The following is a 20062-nucleotide window of genomic DNA, read 5'->3' as shown; positions in this document are numbered from 1 at the left end:
GTGTATCACTTGCAAGAGAAGAAGAAATTGAGGAATGAACCCACTGACAAAATTGCATTGAGTTTCAAAATTACAGTGAGTAGTCCTGTGAGTCATGTTGTGTGTGTCTGCCAGGTGTGACTTTTACTTACTTAGTCACTTTACGTACAACCCTTGAATCATCAGTTTTAGTAGATCCATCTTAATGTTTTCAATGTCACTCGTTTCTTACTCAACAGGTGAAACCAATTTCTGCAGCTGATCAGAAAACCCTGGAATCTGCAATTGCCATGGCAACTGAAATGGCGTCTCGTTCAATGCTGGAGGCGGATGGAGGAGGAATGCTGGATTCGTCGAGGGGCGTCGATGGCTTAGATTCTCCCCCACACAGCCCAAGAACCCCAGCATCTCCATCCAAGAGAAAGTTCTCGTTTAAATTCAGCAGTGGCAGCAAGAGTGGTGTTGGGGGGGGCAGTGGCAGTCCAAGGGCGGAGAGGAGGAATTTTGCAGAGGAAGCTGCCTCGATTCAGGACATACAGGTGAGGGATGTGCTGTGAATTACATATAACAATCTCAAAGGAGGATAAAAATGCCAGTTATAGTTTAGAAGTTTGCCAGTCAATACAAAATTATTATTCAGCTAAACGTAACTGGTGATAGGCTATGTTAAGTCTAGCTATTAGGTGCGCAAATAAGATCTCGCTGTTTTATTGATGAAATCACAACTTTATTGTAAAATAATTGTTTCAAATGAATCATTCAAAGTATTTTCTATCGCTAGTTACAACTTTTTCCCATCTTTCTGGCAGAGCTTGAATATCGTTATGGGAAAAGATGTTCATCTTATGAGGCTGTCCACTGATCAAGCCATTTTTTGAGGTCTTTGAGTGTGAGTGAAACTGCTGATCAGCCTGTCCATTTGCCATCAAACTGGACAAGTGATAATCGGACGGCGCAATACCCGATGAATGTAGCGCATGGGTTAGGACTTCCCATTTGAGTGTTTCCAGGGAGGTTTTAATGGATTTGGCAACATGAGGTCGGGCATTGTCACGCTGTAGAATCGCTTTGTCGTGGCTACACTTGTATTGTGGTCGTTTTTCGCACAGTACTCAGCTTATCACATCAATTGGAGTCCATACCGTTCCCCAGTAATGGTTTTGACTGTTCATAGTAAATAATACCGACCTGGTCCCACTAAACACACAGCAAAACCTTTGCAGCGTGAATATCAGCCGAGGTGATGGCATAGAGCTATGACCACGCAGTCCCGAAGACTTTCTTCTCGTTAAGTTTCTGTAATAAATCCATTTTTCATCACTTGTAGTCATGGTGCGATGAAGAAAACTTTTCTTTTTTTTTGACGGTGGAGCTGTTTTTCATAGGTGACAAAATGTCGCTCAACGTCCCTTGGCTTCAAATCATTAGAAACTAAAGATGGGTCGAAATAGCAGATTTCTCAAACTCGAATATCGAATTCGAATATTAAATCATGGCTCGAATATCTCAAATTTTGAATACCTTGAATACTAGAATTGCACAAAGCGTAGAAAATGTTATTCTTCTATTGCACTTGATGATTGTATGAATAATAAGGAATATATCAAATACATTTTAAAAATCAGGTTTTTTTATTCTGAACAAATTCCCCACAGTGATTGTTGTTGTTCTACATCTACATCTATTTTTGGTTGCCCACTTGGTTGGGCTCCTGATGGAAGAGTCGGATTTCACGGCATGAATGAATTTGCAGGCCAGACATGTGACTGTTGCTTAGCTCAATAAATTGTAAACCACGATCATTCATGCATGCACCGAAAAAGTTAACAAGGTGGTAATTAGTATGTGATTCGCAGGGAAATATGCAAATAAATATTGCAAAACTGGATGTTTTTTTTAATTGCGGTAAATTCATGAAATATTTTCCTTTTAGATGTGGAAGTGGCAATGAGGTTGAGTAATTCTGTCTCCGTGGATAGGATTGAAATTAGTTGAAATATTTCCACTGGCAAGGGATTATAGGCTGCCTCTTTTATTTATTGAACATACTATGTGAGCACTTACAGGAAAATAGAGCCATAAATAACAGAAAGTGAGTGCTATTGTGTGATTTTTACCATAATAATTAGAGAGAAAACAATGTGTTCTCTCCTAATTCGACTGTCACTTAAAATGACTAGGATAAATGGATACCTTTTTTTATTTACTGTTTGGTATGCTGTCATATGGAGCAAAATGGCCTTAAATAAGGGTTAGCATGAAAATTACAGCATTTTAAAGGTGTATATGAAAAAAATAATCATGGAAATGTCTATCACTGAAAATCTTATTCCATGTACGTAATTGCAGCCGCATTAATGGTCTCTATTCTCTTGATATGTGTTGCAGTTGAAGGTAGTTAGGCCGTGTCAGAGGGGGCTCCTTGCTATCATAAGTGGAGGTTGTACGAGATAAAGAGGTACGAACAATGATAGGTTTGCCTATAAATTTACATTTAAATCTGACGGGATGGTAGGAGTGGTACAAAATAAGGAGGTGTACGTTGTAAAGAGGCTCACTACATAGAGGTTTGCCCTTACATTTGATTTGAAAGCTCGCGTTTACCTTCCAAAATGTTTACTATCTGTTGAATGTACCTACCCTCATAGTATTCCTGAGGATGATTAAAATGTCTAGTTCAGCTTTTTTCCAACCCTGGATTTCTGCTTTCTCAGCCCTGTGTAGAATTTAATGCTATTTTCAAATAGAAATAGTCTTGATGATTTTTTCCACCATTATGTATTAATAAGTGCACAATTTATTGGAATGGTGCCTTTTAGATGAAGCTTTGTGGATAAATGCTAGTTTAGACCTGGAAATGGGCTGCTTTTAATCATATCAAATTTATAAAGTTAGATTTTTGTTTTGTTAACTTATCTAGGGAGATCTCCTATAACTCAAGATTTTATCAGTCTCTCAAAAAATTGTTACCAATGAATTCTGCAGGATTAAAAATTCAAGCTGACATTCTATAAATTTAATCTAACTCATGTTGTGTTTTTGTGTTTATTCTATAACTTTCATTTAAGCATGGAATATTTTATTTAGTATTATTGATTGAGTGTGGGCACAAGTAGAATTAAAGGGGTGAACTGTCCTTTTGTCTCTGGAGCTAGAATTTCTTATTGGTTATCTTGAGGATGAAGAACCTTAAAAACTCTTGTAAAATAAACATATTTACTATGTGTTTTATGAACTGAACTTGATTTTGTTGTTTCATGATTGTCTGTTCTAAACTGTAGTGCTCAGTTCATTGGTGTACTACATGGAGTCATTTAGTGAAAGCATTAAGCTTGGACCTGTAAATTAATGGAATCTAATGATTTTGCTCTAAATGCTAATCATCCTTTTTTTTCTCCACTTACTTTCCCTCCATTCACCCTCCTACTTCTATCCTCTTTTAAATATCCCTATGAATTTAATTTTTCTCTCTCCATTGTTTTGTTTGTTATTTTTTTAATTTTCAATGAATGCTTGAATGCATTTTATCCTCTGCATGCTTTATTTTGTTGAATGATTGATTGTTTCCTGTTGTGGCATTCTCCCTCTCTCTCTCTGCTATGTTTCCTGTATTACCATGCACTCATGCATTCTTGCTGCTCCTCATGCCCTTCCCTTGAATTAGCCGCCCAGCACCCACTCCTCTCTCTCTGCACTCTCCTCCTCGGCTGGAACGCCCTCGCAGAGCCCGCGGCGGCTTTGTAACGCAGACTGCCGTCCGTTTTCAAACACTCCCCCTCCACCCCTGGGCCACGCCTCCAGCGCCCACTGGGACACGGCCTCGGGAGAGTTCTGCTTTGCACGATCACGTGACACGCTCCCTCCTCACCCTCCCCCCCGACCCCACGGCCAGTCTTCTCCCTCCATCTCCTCGAGACCCCTCTCCAAGAGGAGCCCTCGCCTTGCGTCCAGCGACGGCCTGAATGGCGGCAGCCCTCAGAAGGAGCGGCGCCCCCAGCCGAGGCGCCTGGGCTACCTCGTCCGTCCTCACCTCACGCCCTCCTCTGACTCGGAGGACGACCCCTGTAGCGAGAGGGGCTCCTCGCCCTCCCTCCCTCGCAGTCCCAACAACGCTCGCCTGTCCAGAGGCGTGCCCCCACTCCCCCGAGCACTCGACTTGGAGCATTTGAGGCGCACGGGGATGTGGCAGAGTTGGGGTTCGGCGGGAGGGACGTCCTCGGGGGGGAATGCCTCGTCGACGTCCTCTTCCGCCTCGTCCCTCTTGCCCTCCATGCACGTGAGGGGCACTTCGCTGTCTGTTTCGTCCGAGGATGGCACTGAAAGTCCAGATCCCCCAGAATACCCAGAGTTCACGCATGATTTCCTTGCCTTGAATTCCGCCCAGACTTAGTCGTCTATTTTTTAGTCTCTGCCATGTGTGGTCGTGATCCAAACATTGTCTTCAAACTGGTGCTCAGCCAAAATATGTAGTTAAGCTGGAAATGACCTTGGCTATTACCTTATGAAATTTTTGCATACTTTTAAGTGAAATACATGAATTGAATCATCCCATCTACAGTACACTCCCGACTATCCCAATGGGCTAATTAATGAATGGGAGAGACGGCACGAATAAGCGGAAGAACACGGATTATCCAAACCTTTGACTTTAATGTCTTGTAATGTTTATAATTTGCATAAAACAAAAATTATATTATTATTCATGCAGTTATTCTGTTATTTAAGAGTGCTTCCCGGACTCATTTAGAGCTTTAGAGATTAAGAGCGGACCCAGTTCGCGATCTTTTTAGTGGCAATAACATGGTTGTACTCGTATTATTAATGCTCCATGTAAGGCCTGGTTTAAAAAACCACACATCAAGGATACAGATAGGTGGTTAGCATGAATGCTTCAAAACCACTGCTCGACGTCAGAAACTACACTGTCAGGCACCACTCCACGTAGTCGCGTCTCGCACAAGTTGCCTGGGTTGCAACTGCTGTGTAACGTGCATCCGTGATCAAGGAGTGCGGTCGCACACTGCGAGGCTTGGAAAACAGGAACACGGTGCTCCCCTGAATGCAGCTAGCGCATGATAGCTTCGTTTTACGAAGGGGATTCTAATGGAAATAATAAGTCTGTGTTTCCTAGTATTAATGCCGTAATTCCAATGATTTTGCATCCGATTTTTTAAATGAAGATCGCAGGATAAATTGAGCATGAGTGAAAACCATGCACGGATAATCCGCAACCGGAATTAACCGCAGCAGCCGGATAATCGGGAGTCCGCTGTATTTGCTTCTTGTACACAATCCAAGCTGGAGAAGGTTTTGAAAGCTTGCTCTGGTTTTTATGCTGGAAAACAGTGTTAGAGTTCAGCTTTTAAAAAGCCGATTCAGCTATTCTATAATTCTCAGGTACATACTAATTCTTTTGTTAGGCACAATTTTGGCTGTGCATTGGTTAAATTGCCTTTGAAATTTGTGTGAGTAAAGTTCCCTGCTGGAAGGAATTATCATGCATATTCAATTGTTTTAGATCTTTGTGATACTTCGTGTAGCATTGAATTTTTTCTAAAATAAGTCTTTTTTTTCCTTTTCCTGACCTCCTTACACATATTGAATGTGTATTGAAAATTATTACATATTGCATACCATCAATTTTTACATAATTTTGATAAGCAAATTTTACCTTTCTGATTTATATACAATTTTTGGGAACTATATACTATTATTTTTGGTTGATAGTGCAGAAGAGAAAATAGATGACCATAATCAAATCACTTTATATTATTTTTGTGCATGATTTGGTGAGAGAGGCATGAATTGACTTTTTGCATGGGAAGCCTTTTTGCTTTCTTCAGTCATTTAAAAAGCTTTTTATATTTAACTACCTTTTACGGCAGTAATACCTTTCTTAAGACTGATTTTGGTAATGTGCTTTTGAGGTTAGCTAAAGCAGTGATAAAATTACTATGGGAAAGTGTCTGACCACTTGTGTTCACAAGCAACAACTGTTTACTTCAAAAGTTTTTGCTATGCCTGAGATTTATGTATTTGGTAGTGTGGGATGATCTGGCATCAACTGTCCTAAGTTGTTTCTGGTCTCAAACCTATTTTTGGCTTGAAGTGTTTGCTCCATCGTTCCCTCCTTCTTATATGCTCTAAGCGTAGGCCATCATTCCTGCCCCTGGGATATGCCTCTAGCAGAAGCATATTTTTTAAGCATGTATATTTTCCTCTTAAAAAGGTCATGTTTGAAGTCGATACATGTGATTGAAAGCAAAATTTCAATTGCACCAGCCATGCCCACATTTTATTTTGTTGCTGCCTCTTCGTTATGCTAAGTTAGCAATGCCCAATATCTCTTTTGGATCAATTCTTTGCTTACCAATGAATCAATGATTACCAAGGAGTTCTGTTTAGTAATCAGGGTTCAAATAAAAATAGGTGGGGATAAAATTATTTTTTCCAGAGATATTTGAATTTAGTTTAATCCAAGTACATATGCACTCAGGTTTAGTGGTCATATGTAATTACATATACATGTATGTACTCATTTACTACTTTTCCTCATTATTAAGGAATCAGCTTTAGTTTTTTATTTATTCAGGTTTCTAATTCTCTATATTTGGTGTTATTTCACCTTTATCAAGTTTCACAATTATTGGCACCTATGTACTTCCATACTTTGAGGAAAATAATTTTTGTGATCTTAATTAAAACATGGTATTTCTGAATTGAATGAGGTTGCACTAAAATCTTATCGTCAATTTCTCAAAACAAACCTAATGAGATAGGAAAGTTTATATTGATTTATGTAAGAAATTATTAATCAATAAATATACACATATGTATTAATTCTATTATAATTAAGTTTCATGATTCACATAGTATCTGATATAATTATTTCAAATTATCTATAAAATAAATTTAGGTTGGGGCTCATTCAATGAAATTTCATATCAGGTTTTCACCTTTTTACTGCCTGCCTTTTTGGAATAAGATTAGCAGTATGTTTAAAAACAATCTTGAGACATACTTGTCACACACATTAAGCAATAGACATCATACAATGATGTACAAGGATAGGGAAAGTTCATGTGCCACTAACTTTAAATATTTCTCTAAGTCTAAACTATCCGACAAAAATAGGAAAGAATTTCACATTTTTGTTATTTCTTTGAGTAAAACTAGTGACGATGTTCCAATTTCTATTGTTTATTTTTTATAACTAATCTTCCATTGATAATGAAAATATTGAAGTAACCATTGTGATTCTAATTTCTTTCGTCAAATATTTCATGAAAAGTAGATGGGAACCAATTTGTTTCAGTCATTCCATGAGTCCTCAATTGACACAAGTGAGAGATTCTGAAGGACAAATCATCTTTCTTGATTGTCATCACTTTTGCAGATTTCATTCATGAAGTACAATTATTGAAAAAGTAAATACATAATTATATAAGTCATGTTCTTTATTTGAATCAGAGAGATATCCTCTTTTCATCCTTTGATGTGGCTGTTGAGTGACCGTGGTCCTTAGCATGAATTTTATCTGTTTATCTTGTTATGTTTAGTTTGTGGTAATATTTTTCATCCCGTAATTCTTTTCTGCTGAGTAAGGTCATGTTTTTAGTAGGGATGGGTCGAATAGTAGATTTCTCGAATTCGAATATCGAATTCGAATATCAAATCATTGCTCGAATATTCGAATACCTCGAATTTCGAATACCTCGAATACTAAACTATGAATGTGAGAATGTTTGACTAGGTCGCCTATGCAGCAGGAAACCCAAGATTTTGGCGAGTAATTGTGATTGCCTTTAAAGGATTCAAACAGGAATTTAGCTGATTAATGGAATATTTTAATTTTATGTAAACAATAGGGTAGTTTCCTTCATTAAAGAAAACGAAAGGCATTGATAGTGATTCGTTACCTACCATTGGTGTATTCATAATATACAAATTATTTGGTTCTAGAAATACCGGTCTAAACCAATGGCAATGGTCAATTTTATCCTTATTTGAAAAAGGCCACATTGGCACCCATGTGATGCCACTCCACTTGACATCACAGGGACCTAGTTTCTACACGAGAGGATAGGAGTTTTACATCGTCTGAGGTTACTAATGCATGCATGAGGCACAGAGCTCAGGGAAACATGTCTTAGTAATCACTTAGGTATTAAAACTGGCTAAGGTCGGAAAGTTTTCTTCGTTTGATAAGGTAAGGTTTGGCAAGGTATCAGCGCTCTGAGCCTCGCCCAAGGTCACCTCAAAAGGCAGGAGGGGGAACCGGAAATGCGTCACACGGACTTTTCCCCATCATTCCCACAGACGCGTCGCATTTTCGCGCGCTTCAAAATTTTCACTTTTAATTTAATCGCGAAAAATAGATATCGTCCAATAAAAATCTAAAAGCGTTAAATACGTACTCCAGGAGTATTAATATTTCGATTTTGGCAATAAAAAAATTATAGGAAAGCGCCCTATTTGAGCATTACGCCAAAATTCTAAGCCCCCGTCGTATTTCTTCGTCTTTCCGGCATTTATTTTCCTGCGTAAAATGCTTAAATAAAGTCATAAATACGTCGTGTTTGGTCTTATTCTTTCTTAAATTACGCGCTTATTACTAATATTTCAATCCAATAAAAGTGTAATAATAATTGCCGAAAGTCATTGTTAGACACCTTTCGGGCTAGTAGATGACTCATGCGGCAGTTGACCTCCAGAAAGGGGGAAATTCAAGGAGGTTGGTAGAAAAAGGTCAGCGGGTGAGAAAAGGGGGTGGGGGCGAGACACGTTTTTATTTTTCTCGCGTAACTAGATATTTTTTTCGAAGCTAAGGTCTTCGTAATACGATCTCTGCGCGAGGTCGGATCTTTTATTTGATATCGGAGAAGAGGAAATCGTCAGAGTGGGTGAGGCGAATGCTGAAGGGAGGGGATAGCAGATCGTGGGAAATGCGCCAATGTCACTATCCCACGGCACTGATTGTGAGTTCCTCCCTGTGGTAGTTATATCTCCTGGGGAAGATTCAAAATAAGTGCCTGTCGTTATTAGCCACAAAGGACACATGGTAAACACCTCGTCTTATTTTTATCAAAAGATGAATGCGGGAAAATGGTCAGTGGGGGAGAAAGAGTGAAGGGTGAAACTCGATTCTATTATTTTCCGGTAACTTTATATTTTTTCGAGGCTAAAGTCTTCGTAATATGATCCCTGCACGAGCTGGGACCTTTTGTTTGATTTCGGAGAAGAGGAAATCGTCAGATTGGGTGGGGTGAATGCTGAATGGAGGGAATAGCGGATCGTGGGAAATGCGCCTATGTTGCTATCCCACGGCACTGAGTTACTCCTGACGGGGGACACCTGGGATTCTCGGATTTTTTCACCCTATCAATTTCGGTTCCCCATGTTGAACTCTTTTCACCGCTCTAAACCGCGAATTTGATATAGTTCGTCAGCTTGCCTAAAACGGCGCTGCATGCGCTAAACGACTAGAGTTCTCATTTTTCTGAGTCTTCTACCAATGACGTGCGAGCGAAAGCTTATGACGCGAAATTCAAAATATTCGAGGTATTCGAGACGGTACCTTTGGCATAACTATTCGAGATTTCGAATATCGAATACTTTCTGATATTCGAGGTATTCGAGTATTCGCGGATACTATTCGCACATCTCTAGTTTTTAGGCATACATACCTGCATCAACACTGGTCAAATGGAAGTAAACATTGAAGTGTCGTACAAAGTACCCTGCCCTTGAAAAATATTGCTTCAATGAGTACATAATTTGTATTCGCATAGTGTACTGTATGTCTTTATCTTTATCTTTATTCATCCACGGCGAGGATTGGCCCTTGCGGATGTTGTATACAACACATTTATAAAAACATTCAATACAATGAAACATACAAAACATGTACATTGGATCAAAAACATTAGAAACACATACATTACAAAGATTACATTTAAAATAAAAGAGAAGAAAAGTCCAGCTCAAAATACTCATGAATTGAGTACAGTGGATAATTGCACAGCCACTTTTCCAGCACATTTTTCAGTCTAGTGATGCTCACTGATCTGGCTTTGCTGGGTAATTTATTAAATAATTTTACTCCCAAATTGTCAGACTGGTTGTTGGTCTTAAACAGCCTACAGTAATTAATATTTAGGCTATTTTTAGCCCTAGTGTCATGAGAGTGGATGGTGGATCGTATGGGGTATGGTATAGTATTGTGCTTGTGCAGTGTGAAATTGAGATTATGAATGCTGAATCAATGTATCTTATCATCCTTTTTTTATATGTATCTTATGAATGCAGTGGTGCAGGAAAAAACGTTTCATGCATACTTTTAGATGACTTGTATGAGTGTCATGGAGAGAAATTACACGCATTTTTGGAATATTTTTGAAGTATGATTTAGTCAAATGAACCATCTTTCTTTCCTGATGCCACATTTTGCTTTACATCCATCAAATAAAATTTGTCTGTAAATTCGTAGTTTAAAGTGATACCATGATTGTTATTGGACAGGTGTTTTGAAGAATTAAAAGTAATTGTCTTTTCATCCATTGAATTGGGCTATCTAGACTGCTGTCGGCGTCAAAATGATGTGCCGCTGTACTTGGCAAATTTATGTCTGGACTTCAGTGCATGCCATATTAATGAAAAATACGTCATTTTTAAGGAAATTTTTTCTCAATTCAGACTTTTTTTGTTTTATTAAAAATTAACAAATCAAGACACGCGATACAATAAATGACTCTGCGCACCATAAAATTAGCCGTTTTGTCAACTTCATGAACTTTGTACCTCAACCTAGGGAAAACTACTATGTTTACAACATTCATCTTCCACAATAAGTTGCAAACATTAATGTAGATTAATAAAATGGCTTTTTCATATTTTTATAACGCATATTTTTTTGTAAAATAACAAAAATGTTTAAACATCTAATTCTACAGTTTACCCCAAAAAAAATTATATAAACACTTCTTAATTTATTGTCAATTTTTCTATGTACCAAAAATACATAATTTTTATGTAGTATAGATTATATATGGACATTTAAAAAATTCGCTGGAACAAATGAATGCTGCGTTGCCACGTCTTGCTCGAGAAACTTTGCTTCCTCATAACCAGCGCTGGCCCGGCACGGCCCTGTTTGGCAACATGACATTAATAGAAGTTATTTACATTCAAAAATATCAATATTTTTTATAGATTATGGATCACAGAAATATTGCATTTACATTTAGACAATTCTTGATAGATGTGTCTTGATTTGTTAATTTTTCATAAAACAAAAAAAATCTGAATTGAGAATTAAATTTTGATTAAAATGACGTATTATTTATTATTACGGCGTGCACTGAGGTCCAGACATAAATTTGCAATTTACAGCGGCACATCATTTTGACGTCGACAGTAATGTAATTTTATCATTATCTGTACTTTCTGAGCAAACCCCTTTTGGTCGTTCAATTTTTACCTGTCTCTCACAGTATGTATTAGCTTCAGATTTTATTCATCTTTATGGTTTAGTTGGTATTTGTGTCAGAAAATTCTATTTTCATTGACGAAAAATCAGGAAATAGAAAATTTTATTTTATTTTGCTCTCATAAAATTTAAGAGATTCTCGGATACTGGGTGTAATTCTTGCAAAATTAACTCTTCGATTGATTTGAATGAGAGGAATGTATCCAATGCTGCTGGAAAAGGTAGCCAAGAATTTTATTGTCGTCCTTGGCTTGCCTCTGAGATTATCATGGGGTACATGGAGTCTATTGAGCTAGTCTGTGATGTATGAAGCCTTTTTTCCCCTCTGCCTCAATTGAATGTAATTTGAGTACAGTTGAGTATATTTTCCATTAGCATATTTTGCATCTGCACCCCTCTTCCATTGCATCCTTTACTTGCCTCATCCCTCTTCTTCGTATTCTTCTTCTTCTCATTACTCCTTTCTTTCTTTCTCTCTTTCTATGCCTTTGTCATTATTGTCCTACCTGACTTCTTAATCTTATAACCTTTGCAAAAAAATACCTTTTTGTCATTTTTAATTATTTATTTTACATTTTATTTCAATTGGTGTTATTTTTTGTTCTTATTCAATATTTTTTTTCCTTTTTTCGTGGCATTGTTTTCATTCCGATGGAATTACCTTAATCCTTGGGGGCTCCGTCCTTTTTCAACCACCTAAAAACCACCAAATCATTCCATCTGTTCCCTCCTCGTAAAATAATGAATTGACGTGGGTGTTGGAATGGCACCCCAGTCGACCCTGACCGAGGAGGCAAAGGCAGCTTACAATAGTCTCGTTGAGCAGCCAGCACTCCCTGCCATCGCCCCTACAATTGCGCCACTGTCCCTCCACCACCACCACTCGCAGATGAACAACCCTCGGCCGGCCCCCACAACCGAGCCCGTCGACCCAGACGAGACAAACCCCCTTCGGATGCTACGCTCTGGGTTCGGCGTGAGGCCTCGCGTTCGTGGCAACAAGCACCAGTCACTGCACATACCCTCGACGACATCCGTCCAGAACCACTTCCAGCGTCAGCACCGCCTGGGCTCGCTAGGGGAGAGGGGTAGCAGCAGTCGTTCATCGCTCCCAAGACCCCCCTTGGATGTGAGTGGGGTAACGTCGAGGATATCCCCTCCGGTCGCCGTGACGTCGGAGCCTCCAGCAGCAGAGGACTCGGCAGAAGACGATGAGGATGAGAATGGTGAGGAGGGGAATCCGATCCCATTGCCACCGAGGGACAGGACGCGCAAGCGCTCGTCCGATCAGCCACGCCACCAGCGGAGGCACCCCCTTGTGTTTCCAGGCAGCGGAATCACGGAGGCCGTGGCCAAAATCTCATCAGGGAATGATGCGGAGAACTGTGAGTTATTCTCTAAGCACCATCCGATTGGGAATATCTCTAACGTGCAGCATGTTCATACTATTTAGGTACTGTCGGTGCAAAGTTCTGTCACCTGAGATTGAAAACTATCTCCAAATTCCTCATTCACCACTTCAGTAAATTCAGAAATTAATTAGCTTCATTTTTATGGACTTAATTTTCAAATCGAACAAGCAGTCTTTGGGTTATGTATCTTGAAATGCAGGTAACTGAAGTTTGCAAAATAATCAAACGCACTGTAATTTCACATCATTACTTTGAAAACTCACAATGAAAACTAGTTTAAGGAAAAATAAGTTTTAATTATTGCACTTGTTTTATTTATGGCACAATTGGCTGATTTATTATTAATTAATAAATTACTTCCTCCTTTGTTTTCCACCTAAATGAAGGGAAAGCAAATTTTTCATTTAGGTCATATTTCATCAGGGAGAATTACCAAATATTTCATTTTCTCCTAAAATAGTAGTTAAAACCTCAAATCAAGCAGTAACATGGCGAAGCATAAAATACATGTACAATACTTACAATGACACGTGATTTCAAATTTTAAATGCTTTTTTTCTCTCTAACCCGGGTGTATATGTTCAAAACCCTTCAACAGTATTCCTATCTAAGTGTCTACTTTCAAATAAAAAAGGTTTCATCTTCGTTCTTGACATCACTTACGCAAAGCCTCCTTGTAATATATAACTAAAAAAATGGGGGATTTCAGAATTTAGTCAAGCCATTATTTCCTACCATTGTCACCAAATCATTGGTGAGGAAATATGTATCTTTAATGGAAGTAAGTGTGTGTAACAAAAAGTACTTGCAATGTTAGTACTCGTCATATCATAATGTACAATCATATGTACTCTAATTAATGCTTCTGCAGTTATGCAAATGCGTGTATGATACACAAAATAGGAATATCTTTACCACAAAGCTTGGCGTCAACTAAATTGCTGTATTCAAGTACATATAAAATTTATGCTTCTATGGTTAATATGTACTACGAGCATGCATAATGCCTAAAATGTGAACATTTCTGCTTCAAAGCTTTGTGGTAAATGCAATCACTTCTAATTAAAAATTTGTGCTGATAATTAATATAAAGCATTGATGAAATTTGTATAGATTAGTTTGCAAATAGTATTAACATAAGTATAATCTGCTTGTCTCTAAAATGTATGTGTTTAATTTGATGTAGGTCTCGATGGGATCCCCCCTCCCCTCCTGGCTCATCCAAATGCACAATCTCCAGACGGTTCCTGTACAAATGATGAACAGCTCCCAACATCAGATCCCAATCGCTTTGATTCTCCAGAAAAACCACCTCGGATTTTGTGCAAGTAAGAGAATTTTTCTTCTGCATTGGTAAATTGGACACTAATGAGACCATGTCTTTCACCTGTTTTGGTTTAGCAATTTTTTTCTTATATTCACTATATGCTTCAATTGGTAATTTTTATTTGGGGATATAAGCATCTTATCCAATTTTCATCTAGTTCAAGGGACAACTTCAGTCCCAAGTGGTGTGGAATGAATTCTATTAGTTTTATTACAGAAGAATATCGATAATCCAATAATGCTTGGGGCCAGATGCATTCCGTAGTAATGAGATTATTTCCGGTGAATAGATCAGTTACCTGAATGAAAGCAACACTGCAACATGAAAATCCTTTTGTTTTGGAACATGCATTGTTGTCAGTGGAAATTATGTATTGTTGGGTAAAGGGCCAAGTGATGAGAAAAACCAAATCAAATTCATAAAATTTATGAGTTTATGAGACTTGATTAAAAAATATTAAAAACATTTGAAAAAGTTCTTTGTCGGTAACTCTCAAACGTAGAGAAGTTGTGAACGTAATCTTGATGAGAGTATCCGTAAGGGAAAGGAAAATGGCACGATGTATTTATTATCCAACTAGAAAATCAATCTTTCTCCTAACGACCAACTCGAGAATGTAATGCAGGGTGGCCTTTCACTCCTCTCGTGGAACTGGCTATCTCAATATTAGGTTTCAAACACAGACCATTTGGAAGGGTTACAAATGTTTTTGAGCACGTCTGCTTGTGAAAAGGGATTCACCGTCTGATGTGAAACAAAATGCAAGGCTACCAATGTGCTTGAAGCAACTGGCTATTTCACCCATGGATCAAAAAAAAAAAAAGAAAAACTTCTGACTGGAACAGAATGCTTTCAACTGGTAAACCAGCACCTAAAGAAACATTTTTTTATTTTAAATAAAATATTGATTCTCATCGCTGAAAAATGAGTGCTTTTAAATAAAAGACGTTGGTAGAATTCCTCTTCTTCAGGGTTGGGGCTCAATGAATGGAAAAGTAGGCAATGGTATATCAAGGAGGAAAAATAAACAATTATAACACAGGCCAACAAAAAAAAACTTTTTTTTTGGTGCCGGGAGTTTTTGAGCTGATATTAACAATATTAGTGGTGCTGAATCCAATTATGATATCCATTTTTATGTAACAGCTCTACTTTTTTAGATACGGCGCATTTTATGATTAGATTCTTTCAAATATTTTATACATTTCAGAAAATATTTTTCAAATTTAAATCAATCTATAAATAAACTAATTCATAACCACTCTGCCGTATTTACTTTGAAAATCACCTCTATACCTTTGAGAAAGGGGTTGGGGAGGATTTGGCATGTTTGAAGGGGGAGACAGGCGTACAGAGCGGAGGCAGTGGGAAAAGATACAACTAAGGGATGTGGGAAACCCACGGTGGAAAAGGACCCTAGTCATAACTGTAGAATAACGACACGTGGGAAGAATCACAGATAAGTGGAGAAGAGTAAAAAAGGGTAAAAAGAGAGCGTGTCTTTGAAAATGGAGAGGCGGGAGTAAGTAAGCAGTAAGGGGATTTCCGAAAACAAATGGTCAAATTCTCAAAGTTTTTGTAAAGCAGCCTCTAAAAATGAGCTCAATTCGAAGAAGCTGTGTAAATCATTGTGATGTGTTTTGTTACATTTGTGGGGAATATACTTTAAAAGAAAATAGGAAAAACATTACAGACTTTGTGAAACGTGCATACCTAGGATATTTTGGTGTTCAGCTTGGTGACCAAGGTAAAAAGTAGGCACCGCATGTTGTGTGTGAAACATGCACAGAACATCAGCGGTATTGAACTACAGGAAAAAGGAAAAGTTTACATTTGGTGTGACAATGGTTTGGAGAGAACCTACAAACCATATTGACGACTGTTATTTTTGCATGGTAAATGCTTCGGGAATTTATCGAAACAATCGCCACAAATGGAAATATACAGATTTGCCTTCAGCTAGACACCCAGTACCCCATTCAGAAGAAATCCCGATCCTAATATTTCAGACATTACGAGATGTATGTGAGGATAAATATGAGCCATGTGAACACATTCCTGATTCTATTGACGATAGTGACAGTGACTACGAGGCAGTATCAACAAATCCTGATCTATTTAATCAAGATGAACTAAGCGACCTTGTTAGAGAATTGAGCTTACCGAAGGAAGCATCTGAACTACTAGCTTCAAGGATGCATGAAAAGAATTTAATGGAACAAGGTACAAAAATTAATTTTTATCCCACAGTTGAAAAGGATTTGCTACCCCTCTTTACTCAAGAAGACAATCTTACATTTTGTTTAGACGTTAGAGGTCTTCTGAAAGGAATGGGACTACCGCAATATGAAGCTAGTGATTGGCGTTTGTTCATTGATAACTCCAAGCGTAGTTTAAAATGTGTTCTTCACAATGTTAACAAGTTTGGCTCAATACCAATCGCTCATTCAACTGAAATGAAAGAAGAATATGATGCAATAGTATTGGCCTTACAGAAGATAAAATACCAGGGATATCGCTAGGTGATTAGTGTAGATTTAAAATTGGTGAACTTTCTTCTTGGGCAGCAATTTAGCAACACAAAATATCCTTGTTTCTGGTGCCTCTGTGCTAGCAGGGACAGACAAACCACTCGATTAAGAAGGAGTGGTCAAAGAGAGAAAACTTAAATATAGGGTAAAAACATTATTGCTGAGTCTTTAGTTGATCGGGAGAAAATCACCTTACCGCCCCTTCATGTTAAACCAGGCTTAATAAAGCAATTTGTAAAGGTTCTTGACAAGGATGGACTATGCTTCGGCTACATAAGAATTAAAATGCCGCAGATAAATATAGAAAAACTTAAAGCTGGTAGTTTTGATGGGCCACAAATCAGACAACTTACAAAGGATCCTGCTTTTGTCAAGCAATTGAATGAGATTGAAAAAAACAGTTGGCTTTCATTTGTTTAGGTAATAAAATTTTTTCTGGGAAATAACAAGCGAGATAAATTATATTGAGCTGGTAAACAATATGCTCACTAACTTTAAACCACTTGGATGTAATATTAGCATAAAAGTTCACTATACACAGTCACTTAGACTGTTTTCCTGAAAATTTAGGCGACGCAAGTGAAAAACAAGGCGAATGATTTCACCAGGAAATCAAAACATTGTAAGATCGCTACCAAGGAAGATGGGATAAATATATGATGGTAGATTACTTCTGGTGCTGAAAACGAGACTGTTTTAACAAAGTGCACGCAAGAAAATCGTGCAAAAGGAGCTTCCGTAGTCTTGAGTGACGTTTTTACGTGTTTTTTTCTTTAAATTGTTTTATTTCAGTAAAAAAATGTTACTATCTGTATTCAATTTTATTGTAAAATTATTGTAATTGTAGGTGATTTAGCATTCCTATAAATAAATCAAGTCTTTATATTTTGTGGGTTTTATCATTTACGCAATATCATCATATTGAACATTTTTTTACGTAAGTAACAACACATCTGTATCTTGAAAACTAGAGCTGATAGGAAAAAACTAATATCATATTTGGATTCAGCACCCCAATTATACTTAGAATCAGCTTTAAAACCTCCGGCACCAAAATCACTGTTGACCTGTGTAATTCTTGTGCAGCTAATTTCATATTGTTTTTCATAAAAATGCAGATGTCCTCAGATATATTTTAAGTAATTTTTGGGCAAGCAGCGTGCTTAATTGAAATTTCAACCTTTTTCCATATTCTGAATTAAGTATGTAAAGTTCAAGAAATTGATGCCGTGAATTTTGTTGAGCTAAATCACTACATCTTGGTATACCAAGTCACATAATGAAATAGTTTGTAGAAGAAAACAGCAAATTAGTTGATTAGCTCTTGCGGATTGAAGTGAAGACAGGCTCTTAGCCGGCAATTAAACCACTTAGATAGCCGTATTTTCAACAATACAACTTTAATAAATAGATATTTTGAAAAACTCTGTTAAACCTTCCGTTGTTTAGTTCACTCCATTATTTAGATTTCTAAATTATCAATCTTCTACGGTATTATTAATATAAAAAAAAGTGCAATGGATTGGTTGCTTACAGTGGTTTGTTGGTCCCATTGTTGTATCGATTCTGGATTTGTTTCTTGTTCTTAATCAAGTGTTTAATTCTCATGGCTTAATTATCAAAAGCTATTAACTATCCTAATTAGGTTATTATTACAATAACCAAAAGTAACCGATTAAGTTATCTCGCAAGCTATTGGATCCATTGCAACATTTAATATAAAGTGAGGAACATTTTGAAACTTGTGCTTGCAAAATTATTGCAGTGCAGATTATTTATTAAATATATTTTATTCTGATTCCAATGCTTAACATGAGAACCAGTGGTACCAAAGAATCACACTGACATGCCCGAACACAATTGTGATATTTTGCTCAGCTTCTGATGGATTAAAAAATTCTTTTTTGTGTCTTCTTTGGATATCCACTCAGCATGGATGACAGCTTTGAAAATCAGATCGCATCGGAGCTGGAAGCTCTGGATAACATCCAAGAGGAGGATGGGTGCGGCTCGTCTCCTCTGCCAAGCCACAGTTACCCACGCAACAGCACCACGGCCCACCACGGGACTTCGTCTTCTTTGCTTGCGCACCCCACCCAGCCTCCCCCGCCTCCTCCACCCCACTCCACGCTGCCTCCGCCCACCCCCCTCCCCTCCCCCCACCCACCCAGCCAATGAGAATGGGAGCGACGTGGACGAAGTGGACGGGGGCGGCAGCTCTGGGGACAGCCAGATGCTTCGCAATGGAGACCATGTGTCGTGCGAAGACCTGCTCGAGTTTGCTTGCGATGGGCCGAACGTGAGGCGGACGAGAGGCCGGGCTCGGGGAGTGGACTCAGACGAGGTCCGAATAATGGGGAAGGTGCTCGGCAAAGAGGTGAGAGGGAGCGAATCTCAATTTTCCATGTCGTCTACAAGTGAGCAATTTATCAAGCATTCTCAGTGGGCGTGTATGCAATGCAACTGAGATTGAAGCAGGTAGAATTTTGGTGGTGTGCATTGCAGTTTGGTCATTTATATCATATATATTGCTGTATCCAAGGCTGTATTGCTGTATGATGGCCAAGATACTGCAATGTATATGGTCATACATATACATTGTAGTATCTTGGCCATCCTTTCTCTTTGAACATCAAATGTGGATTCACTCACGTCGCATTGATGAAGGTCTGTTCCTCTTCCCTAATGTCACGAGCCTCCTGTTAAGGCTGAAGAATCTGAGCTTTTCCCGGTGAATAGCATGGATGAAAGCTTCTCGGGTTTCCAACCGGGTCAGGGTCTGCATGGTGTAGGCCGACGTTTCGTTGGGAGACTTTCCCAACATCCTCAGGGCTGATGATGCCGTTGTCGCGGTGTTTCGATATATATACCCTCCTCCTTCACCTAGGTGGTCTCTGATTGGTCCGGGATTTTTCCTCCTTCCTCGTCCGCAGCTAAGTAGCGCTTGGAACCTGGCATTAAATAGGACGAGGAAGGAGGAAAAATCCCGGACCAATCAGAGACCACCTAGGTGAAGGAGGAGGGTATATATATCGAAACACCGCGACAACGGCATCATCAGCCCTGAGGATGTTGGGAAAGTCTCCCGACGAAACGTCGGCCTACACCATGCAGACCCTGACCCGGTTGGAAACCCGAGAAGCTTTCATCCACTCCTGTTAAGGCTATTCCATTTTTCCTCTGTCTCTCCCCTGAGGTAAAAAGGGGTAAAAAAGTGCTCAGCTCAGGAGTCTATCCTCATGAAATCCCTCAAGGATCTCAGTCCACTTGTTTGGAAGCATCATCTAGAGAAATGGCCATCACTCGTATGTCTTGGAATCCCTCC

General features: G+C 38.6%; 1 protein-coding gene across 6 annotated transcripts in view; it reads left to right on the top strand.

Annotated features, from left to right (window-relative positions):
• LOC124164156 (activated Cdc42 kinase-like) overlaps positions 1–19016 on the top strand; it is a 225296-nt gene extending 206280 nt beyond the window's left edge. For 5 of the 6 annotated variants that reach the window (XM_046541349.1, XM_046541353.1, XM_046541348.1 and 2 more), the window contains 4 exons: positions 219–518; positions 12243–12852; positions 14066–14207; positions 18669–19016. In XM_046541349.1, the coding sequence (XP_046397305.1) occupies positions 219–518; positions 12243–12852; positions 14066–14207; positions 18669–18915 (1299 nt within the window). In that variant the 3' untranslated portion in view covers positions 18916–19016. Of the gene's footprint in view, positions 1–218; positions 519–3643; positions 4618–12242; positions 12853–14065; positions 14208–18668 lie in introns of those variants that run through there. The other variant, XM_046541354.1, reaches the window with a different exon arrangement.
• The last annotated feature ends 1046 nt before the right edge of the window (positions 19017–20062 follow it).

This window comes from Ischnura elegans, chromosome 8 (genome assembly GCF_921293095.1).
Source record: "Ischnura elegans chromosome 8, ioIscEleg1.1, whole genome shotgun sequence".
Classification (NCBI taxonomy): domain Eukaryota; kingdom Metazoa; phylum Arthropoda; class Insecta; order Odonata; family Coenagrionidae; genus Ischnura; species Ischnura elegans.
The sequence above is the reverse complement of the archived record's forward strand: the minus strand, read 5'-3'. Positions and strand labels throughout refer to the sequence as shown.